Here is a 24,876-nt window from a genome sequence, read left to right on the forward strand (position 1 = left end):
ATATATATATATATATATATATATATATATATATATATATATATATACCTTGAGATTTGAAGTATTAGCTTAGATATTTGCAACATAGTGTCACTTTAGTGTTGCAAATATCTAATAAATATAATTCTTAATGACTTTATGATAGAAATGCAATATCAATTGGTATTATTAATAGAATAACGATATACATTCCTTTACATTCAATCGCGTTTGGTCCCATTTATTTTTGATCACACTGCATACACAAACTTTTAGTCCAAAAGTGCGCACATTTGGAGAAATGCACATTTACCTCATATTTCATTAGATAGAAGCTGGCCAGGGTTTCATAATTACCGAGGACAGAAAATGTAGTTTGCCAGGGGGGTACGGGGGTATGCTACCCCGAGAATTTCCCTGGTGTACATGAATGTTTAAGATGTTTTAAGGCCAACAAATTGGATAACAAAACCATGTCAACAAATACATGCATGCACAGTTTTGAGGCAGCTTTAATCGCATGTTTGGTAATTTCATGACTTAACTTACAACAGAACAACGACGGTCATTGCTCGTAGTTTCGTTTGCGCTTTATTTAAGCTATAATAAAGTTATGCAGCGCGCGCCGGGGCATTTGCACATGTAATTCTTTAGTGCGCGCCACCCACGAGCACAGTGTAACGGCTGATTGGACAGTCGTGTTAATTTTTAAGAGTTTTACCGAAATAGCCTGAAAACATCTCATCTTAACGGCTCTGATCTGACCGCAGTTCACTGTTGTTCAACTGAAGCTCCCTCGTCGTCACCTTTTCCGCGCTCGTTTGACTTGCGCCTGGCGCTGAGGCGAAGCCGGATATTTTATTTATTCCCACTGGGATAAAGGGGATAAAAATAATTCAGCAGAGGCAGGGATACATAGACCAGAAGGGGGAAAATCCTAGGCCTTTACACATACAAACTTTTTTAGGGCCTTTACACATTCTTCGCGCGATTGATTGTTGTTGTCGATTGATTTATTCTTTTTGTCCTAAACTACAACAAGCAAGATCAAACCCGGCCCAGTAACCGATTCTAAAGATTCGGTTGGGTCAGTCATTGCGCGTGATTGCCTACACAATGCTGAAATAATCATCCTACCCTAAACCATACTCTGTGTCACCACTGGATCCATTTATTTAGTCTGAACTTTATTTCTTTACAGGTGATGTGATTGTGTTGACAAATGAAATTGGCTACGTGGCTGCGGCTTGTGTTAAAAAAAGAGGAGTCGATTCCCCTTAATGGAATCGATTCCGACTTTTGGAATCGACTCTTGATTCCCAACGCCTTGGAATCGATTCTTTTTGGAGTCGATTCCCAGCCCTATATTTTACCAGTAGTGTCAAGTATTTGAGTAAATGTAATTAATTACTGTACTTAAGTATCTTGTTGGCTACTTTGTATCAAAGATATTAGCAACTTTTACTTTGTACTTAACAACATTTTTTACTCCAATTCATTTGCTGCAGCAGTTCCTGCTATAAAGATGGTATTGAAGGTATTATATCTTGTATGTTTGCCTTTACCCACCCAAACTTGACAACAAGGCTACTTTACAAGAATGCGAGTACATTAGCAGGTAGTTGTGAATCAAAGGTGTTTGATTTAGGAGATGAGGCAGATAAGGTATCTGAACTTTTATTCAAGTATTGTTTTTAGGTACTCTTTATACCCCTGCTATTTCCACAGTGATAACTTCTAAAAGAGTTCTCTTTCGAGTGAATCCTTGTGTGGCTCTTAAGGTTAAATTTAAATCTAAAACTCTTACCACACTTATCACATATGAATGGCTTCTCTTCTGTATGAATTTTCATGTGGTTATAAAGGGTCATTTTATGCCTGAAACTCTTTCCACACTGATCACATGTAAAAGGCTTCTCTCCAGTGTGAATATTCATGTGTTCTCTAAGGCTTAGTTCCCGTGCAAAGCTATTCCCACACAGAGTGCAGATGTAAGGCTTTTCTCCAATGTGAGTTCTCATGTGGGCTATAAGGTTTCCTTTTACAGTGAAACTCTTTCCACATTGTCGGCAAGTATATGGCTTTTCTCCCGTGTGAATTCTCATGTGGGTTTCAAGTTTATATTTTCGATTGAAACACTTTCCACACTGTTGGCAGGTGAATGAGCTCTCTCCAGTGTGAATTCTCATGTGGACTGTAAGACTTCCTTTTATATTGAAACTCTTTCCACATTGTTGGCAGGTGTAAGGCTTTTCTCCAGTGTGAATTCTCATGTGGATTTCAAGTTTTCCTTTTTCTTTGTAACTCTTTCCACACTGTTGGCAAGCAAATGGGCTCTCTCCAGTGTGAATTGTCATGTGGGCTGTAAGACTTCCTTTTCTACTGAAACTCTTTCCACACTGTTGGCAGGTGTAAGGCTTTTCTCCAGTGTGAATTCTCATGTGGACTGTAAGGTTTCCTTTTTCTTTGTAACACTTTCCACACTGCTGGCAGGTGAATGGGCTCTCTCCAGTGTGAACTGTCATGTGGGCTGTAAGACTTCCTTTTCTACTGAAACTCTTTCCACACTGTTGGCAGGTGTAAGGCTTTTCTCCAGTGTGAATTCTCATGTGGACGGTAAGGTTTCCTTTTTCTTTGTAACACTTTCCACACTGTTGGCAGGCAAATGGGCTCTCTCCAGTGTGAATTCTCATGTGGACTTTAAGGTTTCCTTTTTGACTGAAACTCTGTCCACATTGTTGGCAAGTGAAAGGTTTCTCTAAAGTGTGAATTCTCATGTGGACTATAAGGTATGCTTTTTGACTGAAACTCTTTCCACACTGTTGACAGGTGTAAGGCTTTTCTCCAGTATGAATCCTCATATGGACTTTAAGGTAGTCTTCACGGTTGAAACTCTTTCCACACTGTTGGCAAGTGATGGGACTCTCTCTAGTGTGAACTCTCAAGTGGACTTTAAGGTATCTATGTTGTTTAAAACTCTTTCCACACTGTTGGCAGGTGAAATAACTTTTAGTTCCTGTCTTTTGAGCTCTTTTTCGTAAAGAAGAACTTTTAGCCTGTGTCGCTCTTTCTCCAGTCAAGAAATCATTATGTTTATCATAATGCATTTTCTCTTCTTCCCTTTCATTAAGTTCAGGACTCGCCTCTTTCAATGCCATTAGGTCTAGGGCAAAAACAGACATAAAACAATTTAGACATTTAAAGCATCAAAACCAACAACATGTCTGATCTATACCAGGGGTGTCCAACCATGCTCCTGGGGAGCTACAATCCTACAGATTTCAGCTCCAACTCCAATCAAGCACACCTGAACCAGATAATCAGGGTGTTCAGGGTTGCTTGATAATTACAGACAGGAGTTTTGGAGCAGGGTTGAAATTGAAGTCTGCAGGACGGAAGCTCTCCAGGAGACACCCCTGATCTATACCCTATCATGGATCAGGGATGGGCAGCTTTGGTCCTGGAGGACCACCGTCTTGCAGAGACTTGGGGTTAAATTTTGAGGTTGGCTTACATTTTGCATGTGTGTTTGATCGGGGATGGAGCTAAGCTCTTCGGAATAGAGTCCCTCCAGGACCCGAGTTGGCCATCCCGTCTAAAGATCTTATACTCAATACACCAGTGGTTTTCAAACCTGGTCCAAAGGGACCCACAACTGTACATTCTGTATCTCTTCTGTATTTTTCACATCTGGTTAAGATCATCAGCTTATTAAACACAGCTTGTTGACATTGATGGAGGAATTTGCAGCTTTAAATCGCAAACTACTATTCCTGTTCATCAATAAGGTGAGAACTGGACCCGTTATAAACCTAAATATAGTTTAATTCATTAATTGAAAATTGTACTGTTCTATTAGTTATAGAAGATATTTGTTGTAATTATGTCAGACATAGCACACACACATAAGTAGTAACAATTCTGTACACTGGCAGGGTTAGCAATCTCACTACATCCGTACCGAGCCTAATCCTAATCCAACCGTGCCTCTTCAAGCAGTCCAGGGAACAGTACTGAGCAATCACACAAGTCAAACGAATCAGACTCAGGGGGTCAAAAGTGCTCGGCCCGTTTTCGATCTTCTAGTGCAAGTACACCCATAATATCTTATTTGAAGACACATTTTGAGATTTTCTGTCATTTATGACATCACACTTTCCCGTTATTGACAATTTTCCAGCAGTCTGTTTTCACTGGTATACGGTAGGGGTGCTCATCTAAAACAGTATAACTACAGATCAAAACACAGACGAAGTGGCAGAAACAAGTGATAAAAGCTTTAATCAATTACATGCAAACTAACACAATCATCTATCATTAATCAACACTAAAATCAGAGCTTTTTAATGAGTAAGTAGAAAATTTCAAAAGTAGAAAATTATGGATGTGATCTATGAATCTGGGGCCGTATTCACAAAACATTCACAAAAAGGCTAAAAGTAGCTCCTAACTTGCCAATTTAGGAGACACTCTTAAAAATAATGGGCGTGTCAGTCCTAATTTTAGGAGTCCTAAATTTTTGCTCTAAGAGTATTTCACAAAGCATTTTAGCGCTAAGACTAGCTTCTAAAACGGTGAAACGTTAGGAGTAGTCAAGAGGACTCCTAAGTCTCTAAGACCAAATCACAAACAATCCTAATCCACCTAAAGACACTGTACACCATTGAGGCAATAGCAATAAAGCCTTAGTTGCTGAACTTTTTCTTCATAAATGCAAAACTTTTGATTTATAGATTTGAATATATGATGAGGTGCTAAAAATAAATCTTAAATAAATAATATTGTCTGATGGACAATATTGTGGCAGTGGTTTTCATGAGTTTACATTTACAAATGATTTAACAGAATTAAAAAAAAAAATAAAAATTAAGCGTATTTGGTGGGATGTCCAAGGGGATCGAGGGCTCCGAGCTTGGAATTTAGCCCAAACCCAAAGTTCTCCCTGTATCCTCAACCGAGAGTGAGGAGCGGGGTGGTAGAGGGATGCAGAAAACTGTAACTATAGGCGAGTCGGCTCTCCTCTGTGTATATATTCCTCCTCTCGAGTTGATTAGAAAGACCGTTTAAATGTATTCCTCCCAAACTTTGTTTATAAAACAATTTGTTGCTTGCATTCTGCATTCTCTGCAGACATCCAAGAGGCGGTCCACAATTAACTGTATATACAGTATACTACTTTAATTAGTGACACTTAACCTACATTTTAAAACCTTTATTTGAATATGGCAACATTTTTAATAAAAAATATTTGAATAGGGTAACATTTGTATTTTAAATCCTTTATTTTTAATTTGAAAACATGACACCTCATTCTACAATATTTCTATGATTAAATCGCTGACTCCTCCCCCATCAGCTAATCACTGTGTGTATACTCCATAGCAACGAGGTCAACCCCGACCTTACTCTTAGCTTAAGACTTCAGTCTAGTCCTTAGTAAAAGTTGGTCTCAGCAGCTTTGTAAATAGGTTTTAAGAGAAAACTCTTAGCTAAGAACTTTTACTGCTATTTAGGAGAACTCTTAGTGGTAAGATAAAATGTTTTGTGAATACGGCCCCTGATCCAGACATGGTCTTTATATAAAAAAAAAATAATAATAAAATAAAAAAGCTTGATTTTCTGTTCTTTTGTTCAAAAAGTTGCTTTTTTTTTAAAAAAAAATAATAATAATAATAATAATGAAACGTAACCACATTAAAGTGTTATTAAAAAGACTGCATAAAGTTAGAATAAAATGTTTGTTTTTGTTTTGATTCTTTTATTAAAAGCAGAGGCTGTATTATTTTTCTTGACATATTTCATGTTTAGCTATTGATACAAAATCTTCATTAAAGTTGTGAAAAACATAAAATGCTGGTGGTGGCTAGCAACTTAAAAAAAAATAAAAAATAAAAATTCACTGTTCTAGAGTCCAGTGGTGGCATGCTTTACACCACTGCATCCTACTCTTTGCTTGGAAGCTACTCGGCCATGGAAACCCATTCCATGAAGCTCTCTACACACTGTTCTTGAGCTAATCTGAAGGCCACACAAAGTTTGGAGGTCTGTAGCTATTGACTTTGCAGAAAGTTGGAGAATTCTGCGCACTGTGAGCCTCAGCATGCGCTGACCCTGCTCTGTAATTTTACGTGGACTACCACTTCGTGGCCGAGTTGCTGTTGTTCCCAATTGCTTACACTTTGTTATGATACCACTAACAGTTGACCGTAGAATATTTGAAGAGTTTGGTTCCAAAAAGTGATAAACGCCTTTTTTTTTTTAAAATTGTGTTTCCACCAAAATCAGTATTGTATGTCGGTATTGAAAAGTCATTTATTAATTTTGCGCAAAATGCTATATCTGTCGTGTTATTCTGTCATGTTTCCTCCCTTTCTTTCCAAAATACGACAAACGCCAGTCTCCTTTTTTTGCAGAACACGATATATCCGCTCAACCAATCACAGCGCTCTATTCCACGCACTCTAAACAGTAATGACGGCACTCCGAATACACCTGGCATCCTAGTTTTCCTTATCTGCTTTGTACTTTGTGATCAACAAAAACAGAAAAATGACGGCACCGATGAACCTGTGGTGGTTTCCATAAGGCCATTCGACTGAAAATATAACATGCCAAGCGCATGACCAACCAAATGTAGCTGTGAGTGCCCACGAAACAGCCCATCCAACACAATCCAACGAGCAGTGTACTCGGTAAAAGCACCTTCCTACTCTTTAAGCAAGAGGAGTACAGCGTACGCCATCACGTGCTAAAGAAGGCCCCATGGGCCTATAACCTCAGTCTACAACCAGTGACTTAGGGAGTTAAGAAAAATTACACAGTCAACCCAAAAGGGAAGTACGAAGCTCAACCTAACAGACAGACCGTTCTGTGGGCATAGTCATGGAGGCCGGAACAAAGGGCCTACAACATTACTAGAGTTCTTAATAATGAACTAAGCATTCCACAGAAACTCAACACATGAGGCGATATTCTGGAATGGCCCGTAAGGCCAAGCAAGTGAAACATAGCATGCTGAAAGCATGACCACCAAGTAATTAAGTAGCTGTGAGTGCCCACGAAAACAGCCCATCCAACACAATCCAACGAGCAGTGTACTCGGTAAAAGCACCTTTCTACTCTTTAAGCAAGAGGAGTACAGCATACGCCATCACGTTCTAAAGAAGGCCCCATGACCTCAGCAGACTCATGGCAGTGTTATCCTTAAGGAAGCAAATGCACTCGAAATGTACTCTGTAAAAGCACCTTTTACACTCTAAGCGAGAGGAGTACAAAGCCAAACTCCAGCGTGATAGCAAAGGAGGCCTGTGAAAGCCTACGACTCGTGAAACATGCGGCGTCAGCTAGTGCAATCACGATTCACCTATGGTGAAGAGACATACAAAAAAAACACACAAAGCTGTGCCAACATGCAGCCTACAACCTCCATGAACACATGGCAACAACCAGTGGTAACTTATGACAAATGCCAGCCAACAGGCCAGTACTCGAAAGACCCATAGGTAGAAGTACACACTACACCACAGAACTCAACGAAAAGCCTGAACTAAGGCTTATTCGTACGGAGGGGGCGTAGCCAATGGCGGCATGTGTCATAAGACATGACTCAACCATGGAAAGAATCTAGATATAACCAACCCAGCTGGGCCAACACAGAGGCAACAAAGGTGGCCTGGTAAGGACTAATACTTTTAAGCACCATGTGGTGCCAGCTCGTGGTCATAACAGGGCCAATGCTCAAAGGGGACCAGTTCTAGACCCTACACGATAACTGTGGGGAACTAGCTACACAACCTGAGCTTAAGCCTACACATTCCAACAGGCAATGTACATAAATATGCTATCACGGTCTAAGGAAGGCCTGTAAGGCCTAACACCTCAAATAACGTGAGCATAAGCCTGAGGCAGTGCTAAAAAGCATGAGAAAACTAGTGATCGTAAACCAACAGCGCCCCAAAAACACGCTGTAATAAAGAGAGGCTATAATAAAGAGCCAACAATCTAACAGCAAGTGTAAAACAGCTGCTGTGGTCACGATCGACTGGGGGAAGTTGAGAATATACTATTCTAACCAGAATAGGACTCTCTACACTCACCCAGAGTGTGCAATCCAACAGGTGATGCACTCAGTGAAACACAAACCCTAACCGGGGAGTACAATAAAACACCACGTTCATAGACAGAGGCCAGTCACAGAAACAGGTGTTAACCTGTGGCAGCACTAGAGTAAGCTCACATAAATATGAAGGGGAATATGGGCAAAAACGGCCACCAATTCCCTCAGGAGGAGGCCAGAACTAGGAACCATACGACCACAAGAGGATAGTAAATAACAGGGGAATGTAAGATAGGCCGTCCTGTACATAAATAACTGAAGCCGATAAGCCGTCCTGTACACAAATAACTGAAGCGACGAGTGCTAACTCAAACCAAACTTAAGTATTAGCGGAGAAGCTACTCTAACATAGGAGGCTACAAAATAGCGACCATAGGGCAGTCTGCATGTTTTGAAAACTACCAACCTAACGCTACAGTTATTTTGCTCCAAAAAATCTAACTTTACTGACTACATGCTCAGGAAAGCTATACAGGAGAAACAAAGTCCACACTTTTTATAAACATAAAAATATGGACCCAGCTTACCTTCTTGCGGCTCGTAGAACAAAGATATTCCCTCCTTATTTAAGCATGAAGGAAGAAAGAAATCAAGTTCTTTAAAGCCAAAAAGCACTTTCACTATCAAGCCAAAAGGCATCCTTAGAAAAAGGCCAGCCGACAGCTTAACTGTAAAAACACCTGAGCAAGTAGAAATATATATATATATATATTGTAACGTAGTTCGTAAATGTGGGAAGGAGGAGGTGGGAACCGGCGAACGTTCAACAAAAGTTTAATTCAAAATAAACAAAGACCAAAACTCCTTTAATGCGCTCCTCCTTTTATGCCTCCGGAGCTCCTCCTTGAGAGACTCAAGGCCGGTGCGCCTCCCAGTTGTAGCTCGTTAACTCTCGCGCCACCAGCCTCGCGCCGTTCCCTCACGGCTCTCGCCCGCCCTGGTCGCCACATATATATTTATGGGAGGTGAAAGAAGCAGAGGAGAGGGTAGATATAAAATCGCCCTTAAATAGCTGGGAAATCGATTACAAACGCAGCAGTGTTTACACTCCCGTCTGTCTGGCTCAGACCCAAATCTGAACGGCCAGGGGGTTTTCCATGCCCTCCCGATCTCAAACGCGGAGATCAGGAGAGAATGGAAAGTCTATGGGAGCCGCAATATTCATGGACAGAAAGGAACCATTCATCGAACCGTCAGTGCGCGGCTCCTTTCTTAACGCACACTCACGGCAGCTGCAGCCTGCTGAAAAGCGCGTCCCAAAAACACAGCGGCTCACATACCCAGCAGCCAGAGGAGCGGTCGCTGTGGGACGCGGCGACATCAAACACGGACGTCACAGTCATCTAACAATACACCCTTGTCAGCTCCGGGAAGCTGAGAGAAAATATAATTCTCTCAGACTTCCCAACAAGCTCACCTGCGAGCCCTATGATTGCAGCCGCCGTATTGCCTAGACACACGGGGCTACAATGACAGGCACAGATGCAGACACCTCCTCCCTCGGAAAGAGTGTCAAACGAGAACAGAGCGTCCAAACAGAAGAGACGCTCGCAGTGAATAATAGACAAACACAAATAGACGGCGCCCTCAAGCAACATCTATGCGTTCGCTCCTCACCAGACAAAAAAAACCGCCAGAAACGTGTACATCAAGTGTCAAACCAGAGGACACGGATGAACACATTCTCCTGAACGTTTGCAGACAAAAAAAAAAAAAAAAAATTTCCTACCGGAGTTTGTGAAACAATGGCACGAACAAAAAGATGTTGACTGCTTCCTCAGGCGCTCCCTTTATACGTCACGGTTCGCGCCATTTGACGTCATAAGCTGTCGCCGGCCAATAGGATTGGAGTGTATTTTGATTTTTGCCATTTCGAACATGAGTCATGTGGGAGTTTTCATCGCACTTTGCTACAGGACACATAATACACACATGGAAGTGGTCAACTTTTTGACGTACCTCTGTGTTTGTAGCGGTGGCATTAAAGGTGCCCTAGAACGTTCTTTCACAAGATGTATTATAAGTCTAAGGTGTCCCCTGAATGTGTCTGAAGTTTCAGCTCAAAATACCCCATAGATTTTTTTTTATACATTTTTTAACTGCCTATTTTGGGGCATCATTAAATATGCACCGATTCAGGGCTGCTGCCCCTCGCGCACTCCCCGCCCCACCAAGCTCTTAACTATAAAACAGTGCACAAAGTTCACACAGCTAATATAACCCACAAATGGATCTTTACAAAATGTTTGTCATGCAGCATATCTAATCGCGTAAGTATGATATTTATTTGGATGTTTACATTTGTTTCTGAATGAGTTTGATAGTGTTACGTGGCTAAAGCTAACATTACACACTGTTGGAGAGTTTTATAAAGAATGAAGATTTGTTTATGAATTATACAGACTGAAAGTGTTTAAAAATTAAAATAGTAACAGCTCTCTTGTCTCCGTGAATACAGTAAGAAACGATGGTAACTTTAACCACATTTAACAGTACGTTTAAATGTTAAATGTTTAATTTAAATGTTTCGTTAGCAACATGCTAACAAAACATTTAGAAAGACAATTAACAAATATTACTAAAAATATCATGATATCATGGATCATGTCAGTTATTATTGCTCCATCTGCCATTTTTTGCTATTGTCTTTGCTTGCTTACCTAGTCTGTTCAGCTGTGCTGCTCCAGACATTAATACTGGCTTGTCTAATGCTTTGAACATGGGCTGGCATATGCAAATATTGGGGGCGTACATATTAATTAGGGTTGTTCCGATTCTGATACTAGTATCGGAAATACTACCGATACCAGAAAAAATTCTAGCATCGGTATCGGCGAGTAATTAAACTCATGTACCGATCCGTTACCATTTTCTTAATATCTAGTTGCGCCCGCTTTCTTTGCTTAACGCAGCAAATCAGAAATCAATTCTTCTCAGAATGCAAATGCAGGAAGTTGTGCTCTGTTGCCATAAGCAACCACTGTTTAGAGCAGCGAAGAAGTGAAAAACAGGGTTATTTATTAGAAGTAAAACTAAATAAGATGCTAAACGAATTAATTTAAAGTTGTTGTGGTGAATCTGAAGCATACCTTTCTCATTCGGCACAGTTTCCATTTTTCGAGACAAATGCTAAACTATTAGACTATTTATTATGTAAGCTTTGTACTTCACTTGCATTATCGACATCATTCTACTGGCATAAAGTTGGTTTGACGTTAGACGTTTGATATTCGCAAATTTAGGGACCGTCTCTAAAGTTACATCCGAAATTGGTATGCATGATTCTAACTTCAATAACATTTGAAGGAAATAATTTACAGTCATAAAACCAACTGTAAAGTGTTCATCTACATGTCAGCTATGATGCACACCTTTTATGTTTTTCATGTTTATTAAAATAAACTGTCAAATCATGTGCAAAAATGGCTATATATATATATATATATATATATATATATGCTCATACATAAATATGCCATAATTTAAAGCTCAATAACATTCGAAGGGAATAATTTAGTCAAAAAAACGTACTCTGTTACTAACGTAACCTCGGTTCCCTGAGATACGGAAAGACAAGTTGTTGAACCAATGACAACGCGGCATAGCTGCGCGGCCTATGGCGACAAAGCACGCGAATATTCCTGCCGAAATGGGCGGGGTTAAGGGCTATATAAGCAGGCGTTTCGCCATAGGATTTCAGTGTAATCGACTGAAGCGACGACCCTGAAGCCGCAGCCTCGTGGCACGGCAAGTGACGCAGTACTCGTTCCGTATCTCAGGGAACCGAGGTTACGTTAGTAACAGAGTACGTTCCCTTTCGATACTTCACTCAAACTGCATATGGGGAACGAATTCAACCACGCCGTGCCACGGCTGGGAACGATACAGCCTGAATTTGGACACATGGGAGGGGGTCCAAAAGACAAGCGAGAAGGCAAAGCCTTAATCGAACCCTAGTTAAACTTAAGGAAATAATTCCTGGGGTTGCGTGAGGCGGAACTCACCAGAGGCCGCTAAATCACACTGAAAGAACCCGAGCTTGCAAGGTCGGGACATCGAGATGATAGAATCTGACAAAAGTGGACGGTGAAGACCAGCCGGCCGCCTCACAGATGTCTTGAATGGAAACTCCGTTGGACCAAGCCCACGAGGAAGCCATTCCTCTAGTGGAGTGGGCCCTGACTCCTATGGGGCAGTCTGCACCCAGTGAGGAGTAGCACAGGTTAATAGCGTCCACTATCCAACGGGAAAGGCGCTGTTTTGAGACCGGAGACCCCTTGGTGCGGCCGCCAAAACAAACAAAGAGCTGATCCGACTGCCTGAAAAGCTGCGATCGCTCCACATAGGTCCTCAATGCCCTAACTGGGCAGAGTAGCTCCAGCTCTCGTTCGTCCGAGGGAGGAAGAGCAGAAAGCGAGATGACCTGAGCTCTAAACGGGGTTGAGAGCACCTTAGGAACGTAGCCATGCCTAGGTTTGAGAACAACCTTCGAGTCTCCAGGCCCAAATTCAAGGCATGCAGGGCTCACAGAGAGGGCCTGCAAATTGCCAACGCGCTTAACTGATGCCAGTGCTAACAGCAGAGCGGTCTTTAGCGTTAAGGGCCTGAGATCGGCTGAACCCATTTCCCTTTAAGGCCCTGAGGACCAGTGAGAGGTGCCAAGTGGGAACGGTGAGGGGGCGAGGAGGATTCAATCGCCTAGCACCCCTCAGGAAACGGATTACAAGGCCGTTACGTCCCACTGATTGGCCAGCAATGGGAGCATGGAAAGCCGCAATGGCTGCTACGTAAACCTTAAGAGTAGAAGGGGTGCGCCCCATTTCCAAGCGTTCTTGGAGGAAAGACAGTATGAAGGATACGTCACTCTCCACAGGGTCTATGTTGCGTGAGGAACACCAATCAACAAAGACAGCCCATTTCTGGTCATAGAGGCGTCTCGTGGACTGAGCTCTAGCCTGAGAAATGGTATTTAGGACGTCCCCGGGGAGGCTGGTCGGCTCCCATCGAGGGACCAGAGGTGCAGAGCCCAAAGCTCCGGGTGTGGATGCCAGATCATTCTGTTTGCCTGACAGGTCCCGTCTCAGTGGAATAGGCCACGGGTCTCTCAGGGAGAGCTTGAACAGCTCCGAGGACCAAACCTGGTTCCTCCAGAGCGGGGCTACCAGAAGGACTCTGTGTTGGTCTTCTCTGATGCGCCTGATAACCTGAGGGATCAGTGCGATCGGAGGGAAGGCGGAAAGGAGCGTGCTGGGCCATGTATGGGCCAGAGCATCGACTTCCTTCGAGAAAAATGTTGGGTAATGAGAGTTGTCTTCTGAGGCGAAAAGGTCTATCTCTGCCCTCCCGAAGAACTCCCAAATCTTGAGGACTACCTGGGGGTGGAGCATCCACTCGTCGGAGAGGATGTTGCTCCGTGACAACGTGTCTGCGCCCAGATTGTTCCTGCCAGGAACATGAGTCGCTCTGAGCGACTGAAGCCTCGGAAGAGCCCATTCCAGAAGACGTTTCGCCAGAGCGCATAAGCGGCTGGACGAGAGACCCCCTGGTGGTTTAAATACGACACCACTGTCATACTGTCCGATCGGACTAGAACATGACGTCCTGTCAAGTGAGTCTGAAAAGACTGAAGGGCCTTCATCACTGCTAGCATCTCTAGGCAGTTGATGTGTAGACGGCTTTCCTTGTGACTCCACGAGCCGAAGGCCGGTCTGCCCTCGCACACAGCGCCCCAACCCGAGTTGGAAGCGTCCGTTGAGAGCATCGTCCTTCGTTAGACCGCCTGTAAGGGTACTCCGCGCTTGAACCACGTAGGGTCCATCCAAGGTTTCAGGGCAAGAAAACAGGCCTGATTGACTTTGAGACATAAGCGGCCGTGCCGCCAGGCACTGGGAGGAACCCGGAACTTCAACCAGTACTGAAGAGGCCGCATCCAAAGAAGGCCGAGCTGCAGCACCGGGGAGGCGGAAGCCATCAGCCCTAGTAGCCTCTGGAAAAACTTCAGAGGGAGACAGGCTTTGTTCTTGATTGAGGCCGCGAGCTGCTGAATCGCTAGAGCACAGTCCGTATGATGGCAGTAGTCTCGCCGGAGCGAGTCGAAAACTGCCCCCAGAAATGAAATTCGCTGGGTGGGGCACAGCGAGCTCTTGGCTAGGTTGACCCTGAGAACCAGACATTGTAAATGGCTGAGGAGCACGGATCTGTGGTGTTCCAGTTCGGCTCGCGAACGGGCTAGAATGAGCCAGTCGGAGATAATTTAGGACCCGGATTCCCATCTGCCTCAGAGGGGAAAGTGCCGCGTCCATGCACTTGGTGAAAGTGCGAGGAGCCAGAGACAGCCCGAAGGGCAGGACCGTATATTGGTACGCCACTCCCTCGTATGAGAATCTCAAGAATCGTCTGTGACGGGGGGCTATCTGGATGTGAAAGTACGCATCCTTCAGGTCCAGCGAGCAGAACCAGTCCTCGGGGCAAATGTGCACGAGGATCTGTTTCAGCGTCAGCATTTTGAACTTCCGTCTCATGAGGGAGTGATTCAAAAGTCTGAGGTCTAGAATGGGTCTGAGACCACCATCCTTCTTGGGGAACAGAAAGTAGCGGCTGTAAAAGCCCAACTTGCTCTCTGTGGGGGGAACTATTTCCACAGCTCCCTTCTTTAGCAACGTCATAACTTCAGCCCGGAGGACATACGCGTGGTCCGGATTGACCGAGGTTTGAACCACCCTGCCGAAGCGAGGGGGCTGCCGTGCAATCTGGAGCGAGTAGCCCTGGGTTACGATCCCAATAACCCATTCTGACACATCGGGGATGGCCTGCCAAGCCTCGGCCCGAGTGGCAAGGGGTTGAATGATATCGGGTGACAGACCGCCGTTGAGGGGGTCGTACACCGAGAGGGGTGGAAGAGGAAATTTGCTCTTTCTGAGATGAGGTAAAATAATGTTCGCCGTGAAAACGGCGTTTGGAGTGGGCGCAACAGGTGTGGGCCCATCTGTCACTTGGAGCATGTTTCCCACGCCCGGAATTAAACGAGGCGGAGGGGAAATTACTCGTGGGAGCTTTGGGGGCTGTCCGGTCGCAACGGGACGATCCCCCATCCTCTTCCTTCCTGACGAATCAGGACGACTTAGGAGGCACCGGGTCCAGCGCAATCTTGGGCCGGGGTCCCTGGCGTCTCGGGAAGGGAGGGCGCTTCGCAGGGCATGAGCGCTGGCGATGCTCCTGGGGTGGCGCCGCCTGTGTTGCGGGTGGGGCTGGCTTGTTCTGCTGAGCCGGCGCAGTCCTGGGGCGGTTGGACGCAGAAGCAGAGCTGGAGCGCTTCGCAAAAAATGCCTCATAGCCTGAGACAATTTCTGCGCAGCAGTAAAGCGCTCAGTGAAGCCGTCCACTGCAGGCCCGAAGAGACCAGAGGGAGAGACCGGGGCGTTTAAGAAGGCCGTCTTGTCCAGGTCCTTGATCTCCGTTAAGTTGAGCCACAGGTGGCGCTCCAACACTACCAGGCTGGCCATGGAACACCCGATGGCCTGGGCCGTGGCCTTCGTGAGCTCCTCGTGGACCTTGGGAAAAAAGGGCGCTGAGCGCTGGCGAGGTGCTTGGCGGCGGCCGGGCAGGAACCACTCGTCCAGGCGGCTGCGAGACGGCTCCTCTGGAGGGGCCCATTCGAGGTCCAGCTCTTCCACGGCTCTGGACAGGATGCGGAAAAGCTCGGCATCCATGCCCTGGCCGTGCTCAATGGGCTCCAAGGGAGGCGGGGGAGCGGGGTCTTCCGGCTCGCCAGCCCATCCTTCCGCTTCGGAAGCCGCAAGTGACATGGAGTCATCCTGCTCGTCGTCTGTTCCTCCGAATGTTTAATTAAGTGAAATTTAATTAATCTTAATGTTAACAATTCTTATGCACCCCATTCACTTATTACTATATACATTCATACACAATATATTCCACTCTAAAATAAAACATGATTATACACATTGACTTTTGCACTGATTTAGTGCAATGGATTTATACATTTATAATAAACTGCATGTCAAGTATTTCGTCTGTCCTTTCCTACATGTTCTTGTAGTCTCCGCTATGGTTTGCAGTGCTGCATGAGGATGATCCAGTCACTCAGAGAAAGCAATATGAATGCATGGTTTCCCCACTGACACAGAAAGGAGAAAGTTATGTTCTAGTCAGCAGGAGCAATTTAAATAGAACTAAAGATTGTTCACCAAGTTGTGTGTTAATCATATACAGGTGTATCTGCCTTTTTTCACAAAAACTAACACTGGGAACTTTTATGTTTATTAAAGGTTTATTAAAAATAAGGAGCAAGGAAAAGCTTGCAAAATCCAAGGAGCAGAGACTGGTGGTGACAGCATCATTGCATGGAGTCTTCAGGATCTGAATCCTCTTTGTGCTTGTATTGAAAGCAAGATAAAAGGAAACAAAATGGGAGAAATTAAATACAGTAGTAGTGTATAATATACAGTTTTGGTATGTAGTATGGTTTCCCATTTAGCCTATATATATATATATTTTTTTTTTTTTTTTTTTTTTTTTTTTTTGCTGCTGCTGCTTTTAAGCAGTTTTTTTTATCTCACTTATAAACTTCCTTCTCCCCATCAATCCAAAAATCAGCTGAGCTGACACAATAGACAGTCAACAGAATCGCAATACATCCTCGAATATAAATTCTAAAATAAGGATTTTTTTCTTTATTCCCAGGTGAAAAAAATACTATAGCAATTTATAGTAAATACCATAGTGTTTTTGAACCATACTATAGTAAAGTACTTGAATTAATTTGTTGTGGTAATTCTATAGTTGCTGTGATAATAAAACAACTATAGTAATATAAACAAATTACGTTACCCAATACTGTACTAAGTTTTCTACAACTTTAGGGTATATTATACTACAATATACAGTATACTGTAGTAAAAAACTAAAGTATACTACAGTATTTATTACAGTTTATCAGTTCACTATATTGCATTAACGTGTTGTAAATACTATAATATAGTATACTACAATTTACTATAGTATGGTTCAAAAACACAATACTATTTACTATAGTATTTTTCACCTGGGTTGTACATTTAATAAGGAATAAGGATATTCTCATTTTACCACTTTCACCAACCACAAGCCCCAAAATCATATTTAACCCCGTTTAGAATCCCTTTTCTCTAATTACACAACGATGAATAAATTGTTTTAATCTATTATCTAATCTACTATCCCCTGGAACTATTTATTTAGTGAGCAATATCAGCTAGCATGCTTTAATACACAAGTTAATTTGATTCAGATGTACTGATACTATAAAATATTATAATTTAAACTGCTTACCTTCTAAAAGTGCATCACAAACGGTCTGTTTTGCTGTAACTCTACGGCGCGGCTGCTACTTCCGGGAACTATTGAGAGGCTCCACGAGCCGCCATTGCTGTAAAAAACCGTTCCATTGGAGTCTATGGAGTTGTCGCAACTCTCTCTCTATATGACTCAGGCCGCGTCGTCATTGGTTCAACAACTTGTCTATGAGTGAACCAATGACGATGCAGTTACACTGCGTTATTGAAAAAGGCTTCAGCAGCGGGGAAAAAGGGAGACCTTTCCCTATACGCAGTACGAGTGAAGTATCGAAAGGGAACAACTGTAAAGTGTTCATCTACATGCTGTGATGCACATCTTTTATATTTTTGATATTTCTTAAAATAAACTGTCAAATCATGTGTAATATCATCCGTTCTGTTAATCATTTCATTATTAAGACATCAATATTTTGGTTCTATTTTTTGTAGGATATTGGCATATTTATGTATATACAGTAGTGAAAAATAGCCATTTTTACACATGATTTGACAGTTTATTTTAATAATTATCAAATATATAAAAGGTGTGCATCATAGCTGACATGTATATGAACACTTTACAGTTGGTTTTATGACTGTAAATTATTCCCTTCAAATGTTATTGAGCTTTAAATTATGGCATATTTATGTATGAGCGTATACAGTAGTGAAAAATGGCCATTTTTACACATGATTTGACAATTTTAATAGATATGAAAAATATAAAAGGTGTGCATCATAGCTGACATGTAGATGAACACTTTACAGTTGGTTTTATGACTGTAAATTATTCCCTTCAAATGTTATTGAAGTTAGAATCATGCATACCAATTTCAGATGTAACTTTAGAGACGGTCCCTAAATTTGCGAATATCAAACGTCTGACGTCAAACCAACTTTATGCCAGTCATCAACCTTCACATAACAGCACAGTCAGGCGGTGGTCACAGGACGGCAGATTGTATTACAGAATTGAATTGAGCAGTGTAAAGTTTTATATGTTTGGTTGATTGTATTTTATTTTAATATTTAACAGTTGAGCTGTGATATCAAGTAAGCAATGCAAGAATTTGTGTGCGCGCGCATGAGGCGCCGTCGCGACCACTGGAACGTTTTTTCCTAAACTGTACTTTGTAATTTATGGTTTATGGTCATAATTTAAAAGCCAGACATAATTCATACATTTACAAAAGACATTTAAATAACAAAAACAAGCAGAATGTCTGTTTCCTTTCCTAGATCGCTGGAGTGCGCCACAATGAACCACTTTCGTTTTGTTAATATGTAGACCTAATTTGGTGAAATATTTTGTGTAGCCAATAGGCCTAAATATTCCCTTTTGTTGTATATGTGTTATCTTAGCCTATAGTTTTATTCTGAACCGCTGCATGTGCGTGATGTGGCATTGTGTGAACTCATGTTCTACATATCCTGTAATTTTCACTGCATATTAGCCTACTTGACATTCATTTTCACTTAAATGTAGGCCTAATGGTGCACATCATCGGAAAAACTAATGCCAGGGCATTGCCATTGTGACTTACCTAACCTATGATGACTTGACAGCTGGGCTAAGCGTGTGAGCATCTCACACTTTAGAGCGTCAGCGCGGGCATTTCACTCACGTTGGATGCGTCAGCATCACATTTGCATAGGCTGCACTATTTGAATTTGTGATTGGTTGACTGCCAAAGCAAAATATAAATAGAACGAAAAAATAACGTTATTAACCGGTTAATGGCCATTTCAAATGAGCGTTTCTGTTCAAAACGATTAAATCTGATTCAGTTTCCGTTTCTGGTTAAAATTTTGTTCGCTTTAGTTTTCGTTCCTTGAACCGGTTCAGAGCCCTGCACCCTGGTATCAGATCAGTACTCGTATCGGCCGATACCCTGAGCTCAGGTATCGGAATCGGTATCAGGAATGGAAAAGGGGTATCGGAACATCTAATATTAATGATCCCAACTGTTACGTAACAGTCGGTGTTATGTTGAGATCCACCAGAGGTCTTTTAACCCTCTGGAGTCTGAGACTGATTTGGGGCCTGGAGAAGTTTTGACATGCCCTGACATTTGTGCTTTTTACAGTTGTTCATAAACATATTAATGACACAAGTGTCATTACACTGTATTCAGCACAAACTAGGCTACCATAATATGTGAGGAACATGTATGTACATGTTTGTATTTTTGAAGGAATAATGTTTATGCGTGGTTATTGAAAAAACAAAAAACTTAAGTCACTGAAATAATAATCACTGAAATAATAATATATAAATAATATTAAATCTGTGTTCACAAGACTTCTGGGTATTGGAGGTTGTAGACTAGAGTTTTTGCTTCAGAATTATGTAAAAATTATGCTGCCTACTCCTTCAAATAAAACAATATATTGATTTAGTTTTTGTAAGACACTTTTTGTCAAGAAACACAGTATGCATGGAGGCGTGAATCATCATGAATAATGGGTGATTCTCACCTAAGAAGACAAAAGAATCACATAATAATGACCTGAAATGACTTGTATATTAATGAGGCCTTTCAGTCAGGTAGGCTGTGAAAAAACCCTCTGTAATCATGTCTCAGCTCAACATAAACAGCAATACTATGAAATATTATTACAATTTAAAATAATGGTATTTTATTATATTGTTTAAAATATAATGTATTTGTCTGAACAATTATGTTTCCTCTATGGCATTTCATATAGACTTAGCTTAAAAACATTTGGAGAAATATTGAGGATTCTTATATGTTTGTCAATTTTCTATACAGAAGTAATATTTATTCAATATTTATTGTCATCACTATGAGTGCTGGATACTGGGTTTTCAATTCATACTTGCAGCCGGAGGGCGCTCTGTACACCTTTAGGCCACAAATTCATATAAAGAAGAAAAGGAACCAGGAACTAACGGCATGTCTTCTAGAGATCGCTAACCATGGCTTTAACATCCAGATAAACACATTTCAAGACAATAAATACACAATTGAGACAATGCATACAAGTATTGCCTCTGAATTTGTGTCTGAATAGCGCTGGCTCCACTTTAGCGGATAATGAGCTTTAATCACAGACTTCTGACATGGCTCGCTTTTCATACAGATTACATAAACACAGAATGTTTGTTTTTCATTTGACTTACATGATTTAAAACCTGACATTTCAACGTTTTTTTTTTAGACATAAGTGTCTTTTTTTGTCATTAGTATTCATAAGTTTCAGTTCATTTTCTTCAACTATCAGATTGGACTCAGAGTAAAAACACAATGTTGTGCTTTTTGTAAAATAAAGAAAACTAACATGATGCGTGATCTCTCGTCTCCCTCTGAGTATACACAAATAAAAGAAAACATTCTATAGTTTCAATTGATATATTACTTATGTCTCTATGACAAGAAATTACAGAGTATTTTAAGTCTGTTTTACTGCAATGTGAAAAAAATCCTGCAAAACGCGCCGGCGCCTTAACCGACTCCAGAGAGTTAAACCAATGAGATTTATATAAGGAGGAGGAAACAATGGAGTTTGAGACTCACTGTATGTCATTTCCATGTACAGAACTCTTGTTATTCAACTATGCCAAGGTAAATTACATTTTTGATTTTAGGGCACCTTTATTGAAAGCCGAATTAAAGTGCATAAGAGGCCTGTTGCTGGAGAATTTGTATCCACCGTCATCTATTTACAGAGCCCCACACATGAGAGGGGAAATAAATAGTAGGCTAAATTGTGCAAACTATTTACTAATTCATTCCCTCCATTTACTAAATTGTGCTCACAGTTTATTAATTTGTTCCCTCGATTAGGGCTGGGCGATATATCGCATGTGATTGTCACGCACATTTCGTCAGTAAAACCGGTTCCCTGATTACCGCTAAATCGCCATCACCTGCTTTCAGATGGAGCGGCATTTAATAGAGCTGTAGATCACTGATAAGCCACGCAATATCGCGTTCATATCGCAGATGAATCGCCTTCGATAATGAACGCGATATTGTGTAGCTTGTCAGTGAACTACGGCTCTGTTTATTAAATGCCACTCCATTTGAAAGCAGGCGATGGCGATTTAGCGAAATTCTGTAGAGTATGTCGGACGGCATGCCATGGGGACGTAATGACATTTGCCATTAATCGATCTATGTTCTATAACATGTAAAACGAGGAACGGGAACATGAAAGGAATATCAGTGCTTCCCACACATATACATAGACTTTACTTAGGCGGGCAGCCCAGGTATATTAAAGGGTTAGTTCACCCAAAAATGAAAATTCTGTCATTAATTATTCACCCTCATGCCATTCCACACCCGTAAGACCTTCGTTCATCTTCAGAACACAAATTAAGATATTTTAGTTAAAATCCGATGGCTCAGTGAGGCCTCCATAGGAAGCAATGTCATTTCCTCTCTCAAGATCCATAAAGGTACTAAAAACATATTTAAATCGGTTCAAGTGAGTACAGTGATTCAATATTAATATTATAAAGCGCCAAGAATATTTTTGGAGCGCTAAAAATAACGACTTATTTAGTGATGGCCGATTTCAAAACACTGCTTCTTGAAGCATCGGAGCACAAGTGAATCAGTGTGTCGAATCATGATTTGGATCGCGTTTCAAACTGTCAACGGCTGAAATCACGTGACTTTGGCGCTCTGAACAGCAGATTCGACACACTGATTCACTGTGCTCTGATGCTTCCTGAAGCATTGTTTTGAAATCGGCCATCACTAAATAAGTCATTATTTTGTTATTTTTGGCGCTCCAAAAATATTCTCATAGCTTTATAACATTAATATTTAACCACTGTACTCACATGAACAGATTTAAATATGTTTTTATTACCTTTATGGATCTTGAGAGAGGAAGTGACATTGCTTCCTATGGAGGCCTCACGGAGCCATCGGATTTCAAGTAAAATATCTTAATTTGTGTTCCAAAGATGAACGAAGGTCTTAAGGGTGTGAAACGGCATGAGGTTAAGTAATAAATGACAGAATTTTCATTTTTGGGTGAACTAACCCTTTAACCGCCGGCCCCCGCCCAAGTATATTTGGAGACACATTTATGCTTTTTTTATTTTTATCCTCTTATACTTTTATATCTGCCCAATGTAATGAAACCATCTGCGACTGATTAACTAATCGTTTTGTACCTTCTCGTTATGCATGCTCCAGAACTGTTTACTCCCGCTAACATTCCCACAGGCGCTGCATTTTGCAAAGTCACAAGGCGGCGCTGTTGCGCGTTCTACAAGCTCGCGCAACATCGCTTCAGACTGCTTTAAAGTGATTCTCAAACAATGAAATGCGCAGTTTTATGCCAAACGATTGCTAATGAACTCAAGTTGATGAATTATTACAATGTCTACTTTATGGCCTTTATATAAAATGTTTTATATGGTTGTGAGAATCTGAAGGATCAGCCTGCAATAGTACAGGCATTTCAAAATAAGAGTCCCGGTGTATTTCGCGCTTGTTTGTAATTAAAAGTCACACGTTAAGTTTTTTCTTTTTCTTTTGGGCATTATTGTTATTTTGGTTACACAATAAATTGTATTTAATTTGACTTCCATTTAATTCATAGTAAATTATTGTAGTCTCCACCACAGGAAGAAAAGACTAAGAACATTATTTGACACATATATTATTCATTATATAAATTTTACTAGTAAAATCTGTGTCCTATTCACTGAGAGAGACACTATATGACAGCAAGAGGAACATAGGAAAAGGAGAACCATTTAAACGCTGTAATTGTGCATAATTTACAAGGTATAATACTGCATAATATTAGTATGTAAATAAATGTAATCGTATGATATGTAATTAAAATTAATTTTAATAAATAAAAATACTGATAAAAATCACACATTATTTGTTTGTCACGTGTAGTAGAACATTTTTGTGCCGTGGGTAATAGAAGCATTTTTCACCCGGCTACCACCACAAGTATATTTGAAACCTGTGGGAAGCACTGAATAGTACAGCATAATAATACAGCACTTTTGAGCATGAACAGAAAAACTTGTTTAATTTTCCACTGTTCTCTATTCAGACGTAGATATTGGGTTTAAATGTTACACAAAATATTCTCTATATCTGTACAGCTGGACATTTTATTAATGATCAAATGACTGAGTTCAGCTGTGAGAATAAAACCAACCTGTTTGTTCCTCAGTATCTTCATGTTTCACACTGAATGTTTCTTCAATCTTCATGTCTTCAGTCTCATCTTTAATAAACTCCATCTTTATGTCTTCACTCTCCTCCTCTTTAATAAACGCCATCTTTAAGAAGAGAATAAACAGAGTTAATGGTTTAGACAAAAACACTGAAAACTAACACTATAAAAACACTATATAGAGGCATTTATGATCTACACTTGGCATTTAATGAATTACAAATGATTACACCTATGAAAACATGATTAGTTATTTTGTTAGTGTTTGTTGTTCTCGTTCATGTTCACTGTTTAGCAGCACGTGTCGTGATTCACTGAATCGTTTCTCAAAATGTTTGATTCAATTGACTCGGAGTTGAAAAGTTAATTTTCTCCATCATTACTCTCCAGACACTGAACTCGTGTTCATGATAAACTGATTTATGATTTATAGAGAGAGAGAAATGAGACGCAGGTTTACTGTTTCTCATCAGTGGATATGAGTTTTACTCACACAAATATCCTCCATTACACTTAGATAAATAAATATATTAAATAGTAAATTAACTAATTTCACTTGCTAAAAAAACAAATATATAATTCATTGAACTGTTTCTATCGATTAAATCAGCTTAAATTCTTAAAACAAACCTTTCTTCAGCAGATGCAGGATCGCGGCGCAGTCTTATGACGTCATTTCGTCACTCCAAAATAAAGGTCCTGTAAATCCAACTGTTTTACCAGATAATCTTTGTATTAAAATAAAAAGGGACAAATAAGATACAAACAAACATGTTAAAATGGTTGTACGAGTTCATTCATGTGTCCATCTAAATTGAAACACAATTTTCTTTTTTTGTACATTAAGTATACATATAGAAAAAATGCAATAAAATAGGGGGCATACGGACATCACAAAAGATTATAATAATTAAATCAACACAGTATTACATTTTGTCAATGTAAATTAAATTATAAATTTAAATGTTCTTTACAACAGATTCAAGGATGTTAAACATTTCTGACACCTTTGATTTGAAATGTTATGACATTTTCTTAAATCAAGTAAAAACTAAAATTGGGTATACAGTGGATAATTCTAGCTTTGTGAAGATGAAATTTAACCAGAAGACAAAGTAGTAAAACAGTGCAATCAAGTATAACAAGAAAATGATAGATTCAGTCACTTGTACCAGTTTGTTACAGCAGAAGAAAACGTACTCGGTTACTAACGTAACCTCGGTTCCCTGAGATACGGAACGAGTACTGCGTATGGGGGAAAGGTCT

At 40.9% G+C, this 24,876-nt stretch overlaps 1 protein-coding gene across 1 annotated transcript; it reads right to left on the bottom strand.

Moving 5' to 3' along the window:
- Positions 1 to 219: 219 nt before the first annotated feature.
- On the bottom strand, positions 220 to 24,278 carry LOC137006546 (zinc finger protein 665-like). Its single transcript, XM_067367396.1, has 3 exons — positions 24,241 to 24,278; positions 23,593 to 23,716; positions 220 to 3,142 (listed from the first exon to the last, which is right to left on the bottom strand). Exons 2-3 carry the CDS (start codon positions 23,714 to 23,716, stop codon positions 1,674 to 1,676), a joined length of 1,593 nt encoding a protein of 530 aa, XP_067223497.1. The 5' UTR covers positions 24,241 to 24,278; the 3' UTR covers positions 220 to 1,673.
- Positions 24,279 to 24,876: the final 598 nt, after the last annotated feature.

This window comes from Chanodichthys erythropterus, chromosome 3, assembly GCF_024489055.1.
Source record: "Chanodichthys erythropterus isolate Z2021 chromosome 3, ASM2448905v1, whole genome shotgun sequence".
NCBI classification, from domain to species: Eukaryota; Metazoa; Chordata; class Actinopteri; order Cypriniformes; family Xenocyprididae; genus Chanodichthys; species Chanodichthys erythropterus.